This window comes from Typha latifolia, chromosome 12, assembly GCF_019914945.1.
Source record: "Typha latifolia isolate L0001 chromosome 12, TyphaL0001v2, whole genome shotgun sequence".
Lineage (NCBI taxonomy): Eukaryota > Viridiplantae > Streptophyta > Magnoliopsida > Poales > Typhaceae > Typha > Typha latifolia.
In genome coordinates, this window is record NC_133097.1 from 3,716,934 (window position 1) to 3,733,470 (window position 16,537).

The following is a 16,537-nucleotide window of genomic DNA, read 5'->3' on the forward strand; positions in this document are numbered from 1 at the left end:
ATTGGTTCCATTATAGTGGTGAAAATTCGATCTTTTAATGAATTGCAAAGTTAAGGTTGTGAGTTGATCTAAAGTAAAATGGAAGATATACTAATAAGATTGTAATTTATATTTTTGGATGTCTTCTAATCTATATGAATCAGTTAGTGTCAGTTATTTTATTAGCAGATCATAATAGCATTATTAATTCGGGAGATTAATCTTAGTAGCTTTAGTTCATATACAATGATTTTATGGATTTGTCTAAGATATGTTTATGTATTCTTAAAAATCAAGTATGATGGATTAGTAAATATTTGGGTGGCAATAGATTTATATTATGAATTGAATATTATATCTGTCGAGATATTGAAGAGATTATTGGTTTACTTAGTAAAACTTAGTAGATAGTCTTTGGATCTGAATATCGATATTATTAAGTGATACTTTGGTGGATATACTAGTAGTGATAGTAATTAAATAGATAATGATCAAACTTGAATTATGTGAATCAAGGAATGAATAGTTTGGAAATAGAAAATAATTGATAGAAAGATTATTAGAAAGTTTATCATGTATGTTTCTTGAGATAGTTTGGATTTAACGTTTGAGATATTGCAGATTAAGAAGGAAGATAATATGGAGAATCAAAAGAGGTTATAAATTTCGTTTGAGGTTGCATTAGGATTTACATTGATAGGTTAGATTTGATGCACTATATGTTATTCTGAAAAAAGTATTATGAATACACGTTGATATTGTAGTCTTATATGGATAGGTGTGATCTCTTATATTGATTTATCTAGTAATTTGTATAATGATCTAAGCATATAAATAGTGCACTTTAAATAAGAGAGTTTGTGCTATCGCCTAAATTTTATGAGGATATAAGATAATGTTGAGTATGTTTAGATTAGTGATATAATTTGTCTAGAAAGAGAAATATAAGTTAAATATTTTGGATATTCTTGAAATAACTTGTATTTATTGTTTTATCCAATATTAGTGATAGTATGGAGCGATAATAGTTTAATGGATGTTTGAGATCGAAGTGTATATTCCGTAGTTTTAGAGATAATTTATTTAAATAAGTTGTATTATATTATTGTAGGTAATTATGTCATTTCATTATTATATGGTTGTAGTTTAGCAAGAGAAGTAATAGATTTTGACAGGTTTAGGTACCTTGGAGTATGTGACGCAATTAATTGATGTCAACAATTTCTATACTTCAGTATTAGTGTATGCGATTAGTTAGCATTAAAAAGTTCTTTGTTAAGGACAAGTATTATTATAATATTTTTCTAGAACTGATGTTTGGTGAACGATAGTGCAATTACCGAATTGGCTTAGATTTAGAAAATTGATTCTTATATTGAGATTATTTTTGATCGTGCAAAATTAGGAGTTAGGGGTTATAGAGCAGTAAACGATGTATGAGCTATGGATTTAAAGGAGTTACATTAGAATTGTTGATTTGTGGAGAAAGTCGTGAGACCAGTAATATTGATTTTGTATTTTTAGTATCATCTAAATTTTGGGGTCGAAATTTTTTTATAAAGGGGAACAAAAATGTAATAACCCAGAAAATAATAATAATAATAATATAATAACCTAGAAAAATAAATAAATAAATAAATGATAATAAATAATAATTATTATAATAATAATGTATAATAAGTTGTATAAAGAAAAAAAAAAGAGACAAAAAAAGAAAAAAAAATGAGAAGTTTTGGTGTTGCATGGCATGAGCTCATGCCATGCAAATAGTGGGCGCCCGTTGAGGGCGCCATGTGCGCCCACAACCGGGTCAGCTGGCTGTAGCGGGCCCTACACCGCCGCAGCTGCCACCTTACCTCCTCCACCGCCTTCCCTCTCTCTCTTTATATCTCTCTCGCTCTCTCTTTCTCTCTCACATAGTCTCTCTCTTTCTCTCGCATATTCTCTTGCCGACGTCGGCCTACCGCCGCCGTCGCTGCCGCAACACCAACCTCACCGTCTCTCTCTATAGCTCTCTCTCTCTAAAGACTCGTTCTCTCTCACTTACCCTCCTCTCTCTAGCAATCACCTCTCTCTCTGGAGCTCTCCCTTTCTCTCCTTCGCTTATTGACGCCGGCCTGTTGCTGTCGCCGTTGCCGCCGCCGCCACTACGGCCGAGGTGAGCCTCCCTCCCTTCCCTTCTCTTCTTCTTCTTCTTCTTCTTCTTCTTCTTCTTCTTCTTCTTCTTCTTCTTCTTCTTTTCTTCTTCTTCCTTTCCTCTACTTCTTTTTCCTCCGTTCGTTTTACTTCTCTAGTAATAAAACACTTGTAAGTTAATCTAAATTAGATCTTTAATTTAATTTGTCAAGAATAGATATATATAGTAACATGGTAAGTATAATTAGTGTAATTTTAATTAATTATAATTATAAATATTTGTACATAAATATATTTTTAACTTTATATATTTTATTAGATTAATACATGTCTTTATAATTAGGTGTATATATATATATATGTACAACTTATTATACATTATTATGCATGTAATATAATAGTAGGCTTACTTAATGTTTATATTACATGATTAAGTAAATATTATTTTATATGCAACTCTTAATTTGTTTAGTAAGGATAGTAGTGACAAAGTAATTAAAGTATAATTATATAATATTATATAATATAGGTGCTTGTATCTTACATTATATTATTGTACATGGAGCTCTTTTACGTTTGTTTCAAAAGAGATTGACTATTATATACTTAATATATAATTAGCAAACTATGGTTTTGTAAATAAATCTATAATTAGAATAATAACATACTAATATTATTATAATTAAATATATGATATAGATCAATTATTTAATAAAAACAAAAGAAGGAATTTTAAACCTAATAAATTATCATATGTTACACAAACGAATCCTAATTGGATAAATAACTAAGTTTATATTACTTAAACATTTTTAGATCCCAACCCCTTATTTGAAACCTCATGGACCTTGCTAGTGATTTGTGATAATTAATCGATGGATGTGAGGGATAGGTGTATTGGTTCTTCTAATCAGATTATGAGTAGTCTTATCCCTAGACGCCTTTCTTAAATTAGGTTATATTATATATTATGTACATGTATGTTTTGGCCTCCAGCATAATTATATGACTTTATCTAGAGATGATTATAGTCGAGCATATTTTATCATGCATCTAATTAGGTTGATCTGAGATATGAGCACATTGGTGATATATAAAGATGATGAGAGATTATTATACTGTTATAATGTTATATCTAGTTGATCTGTAGCATGAGTATGCATGTATTGACTACATGATCGGAGACTATATTGTATTATTTTTCTCTTGATTCCTGATGCATTGACTTGTTATCGTATTAGATATATGTATATGATATGTCATTTAAAAGGAAAGCATAAAATGTGATTGACAGGATAGTTGATAGAAAACATGAGGATACCCGAGTGGGCATGAGGGTTACGACGCGCTTGGTGAATGGTTGACCGCTCAAAATAGTCGCGATCATATTGGCCTTACGTCCGAGGTCATTAGTCTGTGTGCGTAGCAGACATTCGGACACATGCTGTTCGCTAGGGCATATGTGGCGAGTTATCCTCATGAGATTTTTATCAGCTAGAAGGGTGTTCGGTCTGGATGGTTGTTGATACCCTTAGCAGATGGTAGGGTATGATTATATTTGAGATACTCTTTGCGGATGGCAGAGTATGCTCTGAGCCTCTAGACATGATGTTGAGACGGGGTACCGGGTGTTGACTATGCAGAGTGGTCTAGTATGATGATGTTATATAGAGCTAACATTGATGACTGGAGATGTTGAGAACGCATATGATTTTATTCTCATCTGAATACCTGATTATCAAATGGTCAATTTACATTATATATGTTGCATTTGATATCATAGCATGGTCATAGACGACAAGCATAATGTGTTATATTTGAGAGAGAGCTATGATGATACTATGACATAGAGATTATTTATACATTGCCGAGGATTATATATTTTATCAGTTATGACATGTTATCTACTTTTAATTTATATATTATTGATGAAACATTCATGTACTCATTCATGACATGATACTCTTTCTAATTCATATTATCCAGTACTTGATTTACTCTCTATTTGGCATCACTAATTCGGGGTAAGGTCTATTTACTAAACCTTTTGCTCATGACTCTCTTTATTTCTTTTCTAACCCTCTCAGATATGTGTACGTGATAGCGACATGAGATATCCTGAGAAGATATTTTAGATTAATGAGGTGAGCTATAGGTGCGAGATGGTATAGATGATAGTTTATATAGAAATTGAGTTGTATTGTTATTTATTATATTTTTACTTTATTGTATCAGACGATAATTTGTATAGTACATGTGAGATTATAGTGCACTCAGGTATTAGTTGTTTAGTTATATCTTGATGGTTTGTTGTGGCCTGTGTGGGTCCTACCAAATTATGTAGAGGTCTAGTGTATATTATTGTGAGCTTGGATATTCATATGTTAATAAGTTTATTTGGTTGATAGTATGATTTATTTGGTGTTGGATTATGTGAGCATGGATATGTTAGGAGGTAGTATTTGATGATGTCATAATTGTATATGCACAGGAGTGCATCTATGCGTGACGGGCCCCGCTAGTCTTGTCACGTGCGCCGCGCGTGCCGTGTGCGCGCGAGTGCATGCACGTGCCAGTGCCGCGCGGGGGCATTACAATTCAGGTGGTATCAGAGAGCGTTACGGTTTGGTGAGGTCCCACCACTGGTCCTTCTTGAGGCACCGATCGTCGTCGAGGAGATGACGAAGCCGATCGGTTCATGACATATTCCTTTAAATCATTGTGATCTTTTTGCATTGCATCAACTTTATGCAGCAATATTTGGAATATGCCCCTAAATTTATCTACTAAGCCCATATTCACACCCATGGACATTGGTTGACTCAGTTCTGCCGTGGTCGCTCTAAAGGAATTGGCCTCACGGTTAAGGTTATCGTCGGTTAAGTCTTCCCTTGTCGGTCTGCTCTCCATTGGTCTCCTTGTTGATGTCATCTTGGTTAATGGAGGTTTGATGTTCGCTTGGCTCTGATACCAAATTGATGGGTTATGGTACCAAAAGATAGGCTACCGAATGATTCCTTCAAGATCTGGATTTATTATAGGAATCAGTCCGCGCAATCATGAAAAAATATTTAGCAAATATTCTACTATAGTCAGAAAATTACGAAACAAGTGGATTAGATCCTTACTCCCTGATATATAATTTTTGTATTTAGTCCCTTCACAGATTCGAATGTAGCTAGAACGAAAACACAAAATAACTGGTTGTGATGGGTGGAGTGGATGTTAGGGTTATGGATGGGTATGGAGATGAAGGTGGATGGTGGATGTGGTTAAGGGATATAGACGAAGGGGAAGAGGTGGTCAAGATCCCAAAGAAGAGGGAGGACTCGATAGACAAGGGAGATTAAAAGTTAGAAGAGACCTTGCCAACGGTATAGATGGTAGGTTGGTGAAGAGGGAGGAAGGAGAGAGAATAGAGAGAAGATAGGAGGCAAGCAATCAATAATCCCGTAGCATAATGAATTTGGCTGCCATCTACACATTTATAGAGGCTAGCCAGCAAGCCCTAATACAATAACTAACCCTAATCCTAGTGTAATCCCACCGATCGTGTTCAAACGCGCCCGATCGCATTCGAACGCACAAAAGACATTCTTTGTATGTGCGAAAGTGATGCAGGCGTTCGAACGCGCTTGACCGCGTTCGAACGCACTTTTTCGCGTCCTTTGTATTTGTGCAGGCGTTCGCAAGGGCGTTCAAACACGACCCCTCCTGCGTTCGAATGCGACCTATAAAAATTTTATTTTAATAAAAATAAATAACTAATACAATAAGAAAATATCTTAACTAAATGTATCATTTCTCCTTTCCAAAAACTCAAGTGAACGAGTGGAGTAGGAGACTCTTTTAAAGGTCTTGCCAATGGGTGAAGAGTAGAGTGTGGTTAATGTTATATGCTAGATGAGTTGTGTTATATGATGTATCAGTTGACATCTTTGAAAGTGTATCTTTATCCTTATCTTATATTCTAGCAAGTGACTTTGTACTTGTATAATTATGTATATACTATCGTTGTGTATATGTAGTAGTGAAAAGCTCTTGATGATGTGTTGTGGTCTGTGTGGAGCCCTAGTAGGGTTATTTGTATGCTGTTGACAGTCAGACTTGAGTTATTCTTAGTTTAGATGTTGTGGATAAAATTATGATGTTGATACATGTTTATTTGATTGTTGGCAATTAACCAAATGGTCAGGTGCCACGCACGTGCCGTGTGGGCTCGTGCCATGCACGTATTTAGGGTTTCGGTGTTACAGTTTAACTCTCAACAAGGTTCCAAAATTCTTTTATCACTCTTCTCCTCTGTCACTATATCATTATTTGAACTTTCAATAATTTGAGTATCTTCTTTCTCCATGTCTTCATCGGATGTACCTCTAGAAACAATGACAAGAGAGACTTTAGACTTCTTACAAATATTATTGTCTATTACAATATGTGCAAATTCAATAACAATAGATATATCAAAATTAAAACCTCACTATGCTCTGCCATTTTAATAATATCTTAGAAAGATGTTGTCATTGCTCCTAGAGTCAAATTTAATAAAATGTTCTCTATCAGGTAGAATATAGTATTTACTAGCAAACACTTGAAAATATTTAATATTAGGTTTCTTACCTTTCCACAGTTCATATGCAATCTATTTATTACCTGGTCTAAAATAGATAAAGTTGATAACATGAACAACAATTTTTACCACTTTCACCCGAAACTTCTGAGGAACCTTTTTCGGGTGAAGTATTATTCTTGTTATTTCCTACACAACTTTGTTTTTTCTTTCGATAATGTCATTTTATTTAAAGATGGGTGCTGAAAATTTATGCTCAATTCCGAGAGAGTCACAAAATATAGTATAATTCTCATTTTCAGACTTCTTACTATGATCGGATCGAATCCTAACAAGAGTAATTCTTTTATTGTTTTTCCTTTTTTTGTTACCTTTTCTTCCTTTGAGATGGGGGCCTTAGGCTAATGAAAGTTAACCTTAACCTACTTGTTAAGCAGATATTTATCCGAAGTGATCAGAAAGAAGAAAAAAAGCTAGGTTGAGCCGAGGCTAATTGTAACTTACCAAAAACTTTTGTGTGCGGAGATATGTACAGATGATGGCAAGTATGACGTCTGAAGGTGCTAGCAAATATACCTTCATGATTTAATCACTACTTTCACTTTATGATATAATGTTCTTATCCAGAAATGCGGAAGCAAGCACATGTGAAGGGTGTAGAGGTGATATAATTAGTCGTGCCGAGCTGAATTTGGGTTCGACATTTTGAGTCAATCGAACTTAAGTATTTATTTGCAGCTCAATTTACTCATCAATTGAGTCAGAACTCCGATGAGTTAAAATATTATAGCTTATTACTGTCTACTAGGCCCTAAAATATCAAGCTCCGACCAAGATTATAAACCGTATCATATAATAAATTCCGACCTTAAAGAGAGTTAACATAATCTAAGGAACTCACGAGAGTCAAGTCAGACGCTAAGGGTGGCCCCACCAATTGATTGGAAGCACCTGATCTTATTCGACGACACAAATAAAATAGTAATCTCGCGTATCCTCTCCTAATCCCCTTACTACTGGAACAGGTGGTACACACTAACCCCACCAAAATTGCAACGTACAAATCATGCACCTCCAACTCCATCATAGGACTTCTATAAAACCAGCACAATGCGAAGCACTTCCCCACAACAAATCAGTATTTACCATTAGCCAACCATTAAGCCATGGAGCTCCTGACCTCTCTCATCCTCTCTCTATTTATCTCACTCCTCGCACCAACGTCACTAGCTGCCGATACCCTACCACCAGGCAAAATCCAGAGGATCACAAAGCAACAAATCCTGGCCACCATTCCTCCAAACGGGCAACAGAACTCGATCCCGTTCATCACCTCCCCATCAGGCAAGTACACCGCCTACTTCCTCCGCCGCGAGACCGCCCCCGGGGCCGGCGGTTTCGGCAACGAGTTCTGCTACGTTCAAGTCCAGGAGACGTCCTCCGGGAAGAGCATGTGGGAGTCGGAGTGCTCTTCGGTGAGCACCGTCAACACGTGCGTGCTCATGTTCTCGTGGAACGGGCTTGAGATTTTCGATGGGAGCAACTCTGTGTGGGACTGCGGGGCGCAGTCGGACGACAACACCTTCTTGGAGACTCTGGAACTGGTGGACGAGGGAGACATGCGGATAATAGATAAGGATGGGGAGCTTGCTTGGAAGGCGAGTGACCAGCCGCGTGTGAACCAACGGTGTGGATTGCCGGGGTCGCCTGGATTGGCTCCCGGGTTGCCGCCATTTGCGCAGCCCATCGGTCTTGACAAGAACCTTCCGTTCGGGCAGCAGCCGCAGGGTGGAGAAGTGCAGCAGCAGCTGCCGCAGCCGGCTGATTTGGGTAACCAGGAGCAGCCGGTTGATTTGGGTAACCAGGAACAGCAGCCGCAGAAACCGTTGAATGGGGCGGCGACCCAAGCGTTTGGGTTTAACAGCCAGCCGCTTGTGGATAATAGTCCTTATGATAGTGGCTGCTCCAGAGAAGAGTACTTGGTTAGTTTGGGACTTGGGCTGCTCCTTACTTTACTCGTCCATGGTTTCATCTTCTGAGGTTGTGTTGCTTTGTCAATTGTCATAGGGGATGTGTTGTAGAAAAAAAAATGTTTAAGTCATGTGATCGTGAGCTGTGAGTTGTGAGCTGTGAAAAGTGCAAGTATGCCACCTTGTATTGTGTATCTCATTTGTTGCGTTATATATGTACTACTTGTATTAATGAGTAACTCATTTTTAACTATTTAAGAAGCAGTCACCTTTTTGCTCTCGTCCTTTCGATGTGTTTGTGTGCACATAGAGCCAAAATAGGAAAACTAACCTGATCAGCTAGCTCTTGCATTCAATTACGTGCTAAGAAACTAGATAAAGGTGCTGAAGAGGCAATGCAAATCAATTGGACATACTGTGAAGATTAACGTTTAACCACTACAACACATAATTATGATTACCGGCACTTTATAGTTGGGGTTTGAGCAGAATGCCAGTGAAACTTCGGGTTTGTCGATGGTGCTTTTCGACAAATACCACAATTCATTATGGTTACCAATTTTAGTTGAATTAATTACCGCAAGTCATAACAATAGCAACCCCCCGTGGTTTTAATACTATTTTAACACAATTGCAACGAAGGCACGAACCCTTCTACATAACACAATACAACTAAACCTACATTATAATTAAAACTCAGCCGCACATAAGTTTTAGTATTAGTATAACACCAATTAGGATTATATAATCGTACTAAAGTTTCCATCTTTCCATACCATCCGCTCTTTTCACCAAGTGGCATTATTTAGAATAATACGTGTATATAGGAAAATCGACATGAAGAAAACACAAAGTCAACCACACAATAGTGATACGACTTAGTCATATTGGACGTAGGGTTCATTGGGATGAGTCTATTTATCTAATTTAATTTTTACTTGAAGAAAATAAAAAACACATTCACAAAATAGAAAATATAGTTTTGATGGGTTCTTGTCCCAAAAGGTCGGCTACAGAACAATTCTTTAAGATCTGAATTTATTGTAGGAAGAAGTCCGCACAATCGTGGGAAAATATTCTTCAGATATTATCCTGTAGTTAGAAAATTAGGAAACTAAATGGATTAGATTCGTAACTTCCTGATCTACAACTTTTATATTTATGCCCTTCGCAGATTCAAACTACAATAGGGACAAAAATACGGAATAACGTGGGTAATGGTGGTGGTGGCAGGTGGAGTGGATGTTAGGGTTATGGATAATTATGGAGATAAAAGTGGATGGTGGATGTGATTAAAAGATATAGACGAAGGGAACGAAGTGGTCGAGATCCCAAAGAAGAGGGGTGGCTCGACAGTCGAGGAAGATTAGAAGTTAGGAGAAACCTTGCCAACGATAGGGGTAGAAGGATAGTTAAGAGGAAAGAGGGAGATTAGGGTAGATAGATGATAGAGAGGCAAAAAATTAATATTCCAATAGCATAATAAATTTGGCTAGCCAACAAGTTCTAATAACAATAAGTATTCCTAATTCTAGAGGATTCCCGCCGATCACGTTTGAATGCGCTCGATCGCGTTTGAACACACAAAAGACGTTTCTCGTATGTGTGAACGCAATGCAGGCATTTAAACGCGGACGTTTGAACGCACCCAACCGCATTCGAACGTGCATTACGCATTCTCTGTATTTGCGAACCTAATGCAGACGTTCGTAAGGGCGTTCAAATGCAACCCCTCCTGGGTTCGAACGCGACCTACAAGAATTTTATTTTAATAAAAATAAACAACTAATGTAGTAAGAAAAGATCCTAACTAAATGTAAAGTCGGAAAAACACTCCAAAATGTCAGTCTTCAACTACCATGTCGCCTCATCGGATGGCTTACCAAGCCACTCAACTAGAATCTGGAGTCAGCATTGCGGCTGTTTTGATGTAAGAAGGTAGACCCGTGGCTTACATGAGCCAGGCTCTTTCTGAGCGTTCACAGCTGCTATCCATTTATGAAAAAGAGATGCTCGCCATCATCCATGCTATCACAAAGTGGAGACCCTATCTCATCAGGTGTCGCTTCACGATCCGCATCGATCAAAGGAGTTTGCCATATTTTCTTGGGCAGCGCATACACACACTAGCCTAGCAAAGGTGTGTGTCCAAGCTACTTAGATACAATTTTGAGTTGGTGTACAAAAAGGGGACCGAAAATAGCATCGCCGGAGCCTTATCAAGGCGCTTGAATCCAGCCGAGTTGGCAATGATTTTGGCACCGATTTTTCCTTTCTTTTCAGCAACTATGGATGGCTTACAAGAAGGATCTAGACACCATGAGGATGTTGGATGATCTTGCTGCAAATCCCAGCTGTATGTAAGGAGTTGTGGTGAAGGATGGACTCTTAGTGGACCAAGGCAAGATAATTATTCCAGCTGATCGCCACTTGCACATGTAGTTGGTGCACCACTTCCATTACACCTCTTTGGCTGGACATGAGGGGGTGTTGTGCACCTATAAATGGTTGAGTCAGAGTTACACATGGGCTAGAATGAAGAAGGATGTACAAGCCTACGTCAAGGCTTGCAAGGTTTGTCAAAGAGCGAAAACAAAATCGGCTAAATCCGCCAGCTTGCTACAATTGCTTTCGATTCCAATGAAGGTTTGGGAGGATGTTACCATGGACATTATTGACGGTCTACCAAAGGCTAGAGGTCATTCGGTGATCATGGTGGTGGTGGATCACCTTAGCAAGTATGCACATTTTTCAGCCTTGGCACATCCCCACATGGCAAGGAAGGTTGTGGAGGTTTATGTAACAACCCAATCCCAAAAAAAAAAAAAATTAAAATTAAAAATAATTTTGCTTGGGCACGACGTGGCCGGCCACAGTGTGACCGGCCTCGTGCCCATGCAGTGGGGCTGCGTGGGAGAGGTGCCACGCACCCCCTCTCGCGTCGCCGCAGCCAACCGGCTGCAGCTGTCTGGCAGCGGCGGGCCCAGCGCCGCCGCAGCTACCGCCAACCTCCCACCGCCTTCCCTCTCTCTCTTTAAATTTCTCTCTCTCTCTCTCTCTCTCTCTCTCTCTCTCTCCCTCTCCCTCTCTCTCGCCGAGGCCGGACTATCGCCGCCGCCGCCACCTCCACGAGCGCCGATGAGCTCTTTCTCCTCCTCTCTCTTCTTCTTCTCTCTTCTTCTCTCTCTCTCTCTCTCTCTCTCTCTCTCTCTCTCTCTCTCTCTCTCTCTCTCTCTCTCTCTCTCTCTCTCTCTCTCTTTTCTTACCTTGGGCTCGGGCCCGTCGGAGCCGAGCCGCGGCGAGAGGCCGGCGGTGGCTGGCCACCACCGCCGCAGGTGCCCTCCCCACGCCCGGGTCCGCACCTCCCTCCTCCTTCTTCCCTTCTTCTCTTTTCTTCTCTTCTCTTCTCTTCTTCTTCTTCTTCCTTTCTTTCTTCTCCTTCTTTCTTCTTCTTCTTCATCTTCCTTAGTTTTTTTTTTCCCTTTTGCAACAAAGTCTTGGGCTCGACCCAAAGATCAGAAAGCGTCAAAGGCCGAGCCCAAAGATTGTGACAAGGGATTGCTCCCTTTTAATTTGTTTATATTAATCATATGATTTAGTTTCTAAAATATAGGTAAATCAGTTATCTAGATGATAGATTATTTTGATAATTTATACTCACTAACATAAGTATTAGCTAAGTATTATTAGTATAATAATTTATTAATTATAGTTATAAGGACTTGCATATGATTATATATAGTTTTGCCACTGTTTATTAGATTAATACATGTAATCATATTGATAATAATCTTATATTTTATATAGTTAGTTCTATTAAAAATAATTAAATTTTATAAGTTTCTATTAATGTTTATGTATGCTTATACATGCATATATTTAATACATTTGAGTATACAATGTGTTTCTAGCACCTTATTATTATTATATATTATTTTTTATGTAATAAAATGCTGAGCTCAGATAATTACTTTTGTATTTATGAATAATGATTAATATATGTTTGATTAGTAACTAGTTAAGTAAAAGTAATAATTGCCAAATAATTGAATAAGGTTATCATAATTATATATATATAATGTATATCAAGTTATTTAATAAAATCAAATAATTTATTATATTTTACACCAATGAATTCTAAATGGGATAAACGGCTAACATCATATCATTTAAATATTTTCAGACCCCGAACCCCTTATGTGAGACCCCGTGGATCCTGACGATGAGTTGATGTTTGACTGACGGATGTGAGAGATGTGTGGTTCGTATCTTCTTATCAGACGGTGAGTAGTCTTATCCCTTAGACGCCTTTCTCAAATTAGGTTACATTATATATTTGTGTATATGCATGTTTTGGCCTCCAGCATGATTATATAATTTTATCTAGAGATGATTATAGTCGAGCATATTTTATCATGCATTCGATTACGCTGATTTGGAATAAGAGTACATTGGTGATATATATAGAGATGATCAGAGATGATTCTACTGTTATGATTGTTTACCGAGTTGATCTGTAGCATGAGTATGCATGTGTTGACGATACAATTGGATCTGTAGCATGAGTATGCTCTGAATCTTCGGGCATGATGTTGAGACCGGGTACCGGGTATTGACTGTGCACAGTGGTCTAGTATGATGATATTATACCGAGATGTCGGTGATGATCGTGATGTTGAGAAATGCATATGATTTCATTTTTATTTGACATACTTGATTATTGAGTGGTCAATATATATCATATATGGTTGCATTTGATATCATCGCATGGTCATGGTCGACATGCATCATATATCATATTTGATAGAGAGTTATGATGATTATAGGACATGGAGATTTATTTATTCATTGTCGAGGATTGTATACTTTTATCAGTATGACATATTATCTACTTTTTAATTATGTATTATTGAGGATGCATTCATATACTCATTCATGACATGATGTTGCTTTCTAATTCATATTATCCAGTACATGATTTACTCTCTGTTTGGCATCACTGATTCGGGGTAAGGTCTATTCACTGAGCCTTTTGCTCATAACTCTCTTTATTTCTTTTCTAACCCCTCAGATTTGTGGTACGTGATAGCGACCTGAAATATCTTGAGAAGATATTTTAAAGTGATGATGAGGTGAGCTATAGATGCGAGATGGTATAGATGATGGTTTATATAGAAATTGAGTTGTACCAGTATTTGATATTTGTACTCTTTTGTATTAGACGATGATTTGTATAATACAGGTCGAATCATAGTGTACTCTTGTATCAGTTGTTTAATGGTATCTTGATAGTTTGTTGTGGCCTGTGTGGGCCCTACCAGATTGTGTAGCAGTCTAGTGTATATTATTGTGGACTTTGATATTCATATGTTAACAGGTTTATTTGGTTAAGAGTATGATTTATTTGGCGATGGATTATGTGATCATGGATAGGTTAGCAGGATATTTTTTTGATGATGTCATGATTATATGTGCACAGGAGAGTATCTGTGCGTGACGGGCCTCGCCCGACTTGTTGCGTGCGCCGTGCGTGCCGTGTGGGCGTGTGGGCGTGCACGTGCCGTGCCGGGCGGGGGGCGTTACAGTTTATGTGCGCGACGTGGCCAAGATGCATGGTATGCCAAAGTCGATTATTTCATATCGTGATTCTGTATTTGTGAGTCAATTTTAGTAAGAATTCTTTGCTCTTCAAGGGACTACCTTTTATATGAGTTTAGCCTATCATCCTTAAACGGATGGCTAATTCAAGGTGTTGAACCGATGCTTAGCAATACTTGTGGTTTGTCGGCGAGCGACTACAATAGTGCTGTCTTATTTGCCATGGGGTAGAATGGTCATACAACACAGCCTTCCACTCGATGAGCTACTACACCTTGCATACATACTTGCCATCGGCCCGAGTCGACTAAACTGAGGTGGATGCGATTTTGCAAGATCGTGATGAGGTATTGAGGAGACTCAAGATGCACCTAGCGACTGCCTAGAACTGAATGAAGCAAGTCTATGACTAGAGGCACCAAGACAAGTCTTTCTCGATTGGAGATTGGGTCGACATCAATGATAGGGCTTCTACGGAACGATTCCTTTAAGATATGGATTTAGTGTCAAAAGCAGTCTGTGCAATTAAGGTAAAATATTCACTAAATATTCTCCCATATTTAGGAAATTACTAAACCAAGTGGAATCGATCCACAACTCCTTGATTTACGTTTTTTGTATTTATGCCCTTCGCAGATTCAAATTTTAACTCGAAAGAAATTACGATATAGTGCGGATGAAGGTGGTGGTGATGGATGGAATAGATGATAGGGTTATGGATGATAATGGAGATGAGGGTGGATTGTTGATATTATTTAAGGGATAAAGATGAAGGGGAAGAAGTGGTCGAGATCCCAAGGAAGAGGGAGGACTTGATAGATGAGGGATATTAGAAGTTAGGAGGCCAACAGTAGAGGTGGTTGGTTAGTGAAGAGGGAGGGAGTTATGGATTGATCCCAATTGGTTTTGTAATTTTCCGACTATGAGAGAATATTTGGTTAATATTTTCCCTCGGTTGAGTGGACTGATTCTTACCATAAATCTAGATCTTGAAGGAATCATTCCATAACCTATCGTTGGTATTAGAGCTAAGCGAACCTCAAACCTCCATTAATGGTGGAAACAAGGAAGATGGCATCAGCAAGGAGATCAATGGAGAACACACCGACAAGGAAAAACTCAATCCACGATAACCCTAACCGTGAGGCCGATTCCTTTGGGGCGACCACGGCAGGACCGAGTCAACCAATGTCTATGGGTGTGAATATGGGCTTAGCAAATGAACTTAGGGGCATGTTCCAAACATTGCTGCATAGGGTTGATACAATGTAAATATTTTAAAGGAATATTGATACAATTCGGATTTCACCAATGTTGTCTCGAGCACGGATACTCTTTAGGGGTGTCTTTGTTTCTTATTTTAATGTTTAATTCTTAAGAAAATAAGTTTTCTATAAGTTGCATTCGAATGCGGTTGTGAACATGGTTGTGAATGCCTACATCACATCCAGAGAGTGTGAATTATGTGTTCGAACGCCTACATCACATCTAGAGAGTGTGAACACGGTTGTGAATGCCTACATCACATCTAGAGAAGTGGGAAATAGGTGTATTCAGTCGCGCATTCGAACGCCTGCATCGCATTCGGAATTCCATAGAAGAGCGAACTAGGTGCGTTCGAACGCGGTCGGCAAAAATATACTGTTTAGGGTTAATTTTGAATTGTTTGGTTAGCCTCTAAAGGATGTGGATGGCAATCATAGAGTCATTATTGATGAATTGAGCTTTTGCCTTGGCTCCTTCGTCATCTTCACTCCTCTAAAGGATGTTCGACGCCAATCACCTCGACTGGTCAATCACCATAGTCCATAAGGAGTGGCCCTCTCCTCCCCCTTCTTCCAATCTATCCAACACATGCCCTAACCTCTCCATCACCCATAACCCTTCCACCACCACTTTTCACTAGTGCCACCCCATTAACGCCGGTCCACCACCATCCACCATCATCTAGGATCTCATGCCTCCATCCATGTATCCTGATTAGATCCCCTGATGTTCGTCCACTAATCAGACTATATCTCGAGATTCCTACATTTGATTTGCCTAAAACTAGATTCGTTGGAAAGATCTTTTCTGGGGCTACAATATACAAAATCTCAGGTAACCATACCATGTGTTACCAAGATTTGCTTTACTTTCTTGACTTTGAAGATGATACCTGCCTCTCGCATATTCATAATCTCACCAACCGCCTGATGCCCGGCCTTTAGTCTTGCTTGATGTCCGCATTCAGTCTTCCCAACTGACAATAGCAAGTGCAGCAGGTCGCACTCTCCTTGGCGGG

At 38.5% G+C, this 16,537-nt stretch overlaps 1 protein-coding gene across 1 annotated transcript; it reads left to right on the plus strand.

Moving 5' to 3' along the window:
- Positions 1-7,817: 7,817 nt before the first annotated feature.
- LOC140799057 (uncharacterized) lies at positions 7,818-8,908 on the plus strand. Its single transcript, XM_073153185.1, has one exon. The coding sequence runs from the start codon at positions 7,852-7,854 to the stop codon at positions 8,722-8,724; it is 873 nt and encodes a 290-aa protein (XP_073009286.1). The 5' UTR covers positions 7,818-7,851; the 3' UTR covers positions 8,725-8,908.
- Positions 8,909-16,537: the final 7,629 nt, after the last annotated feature.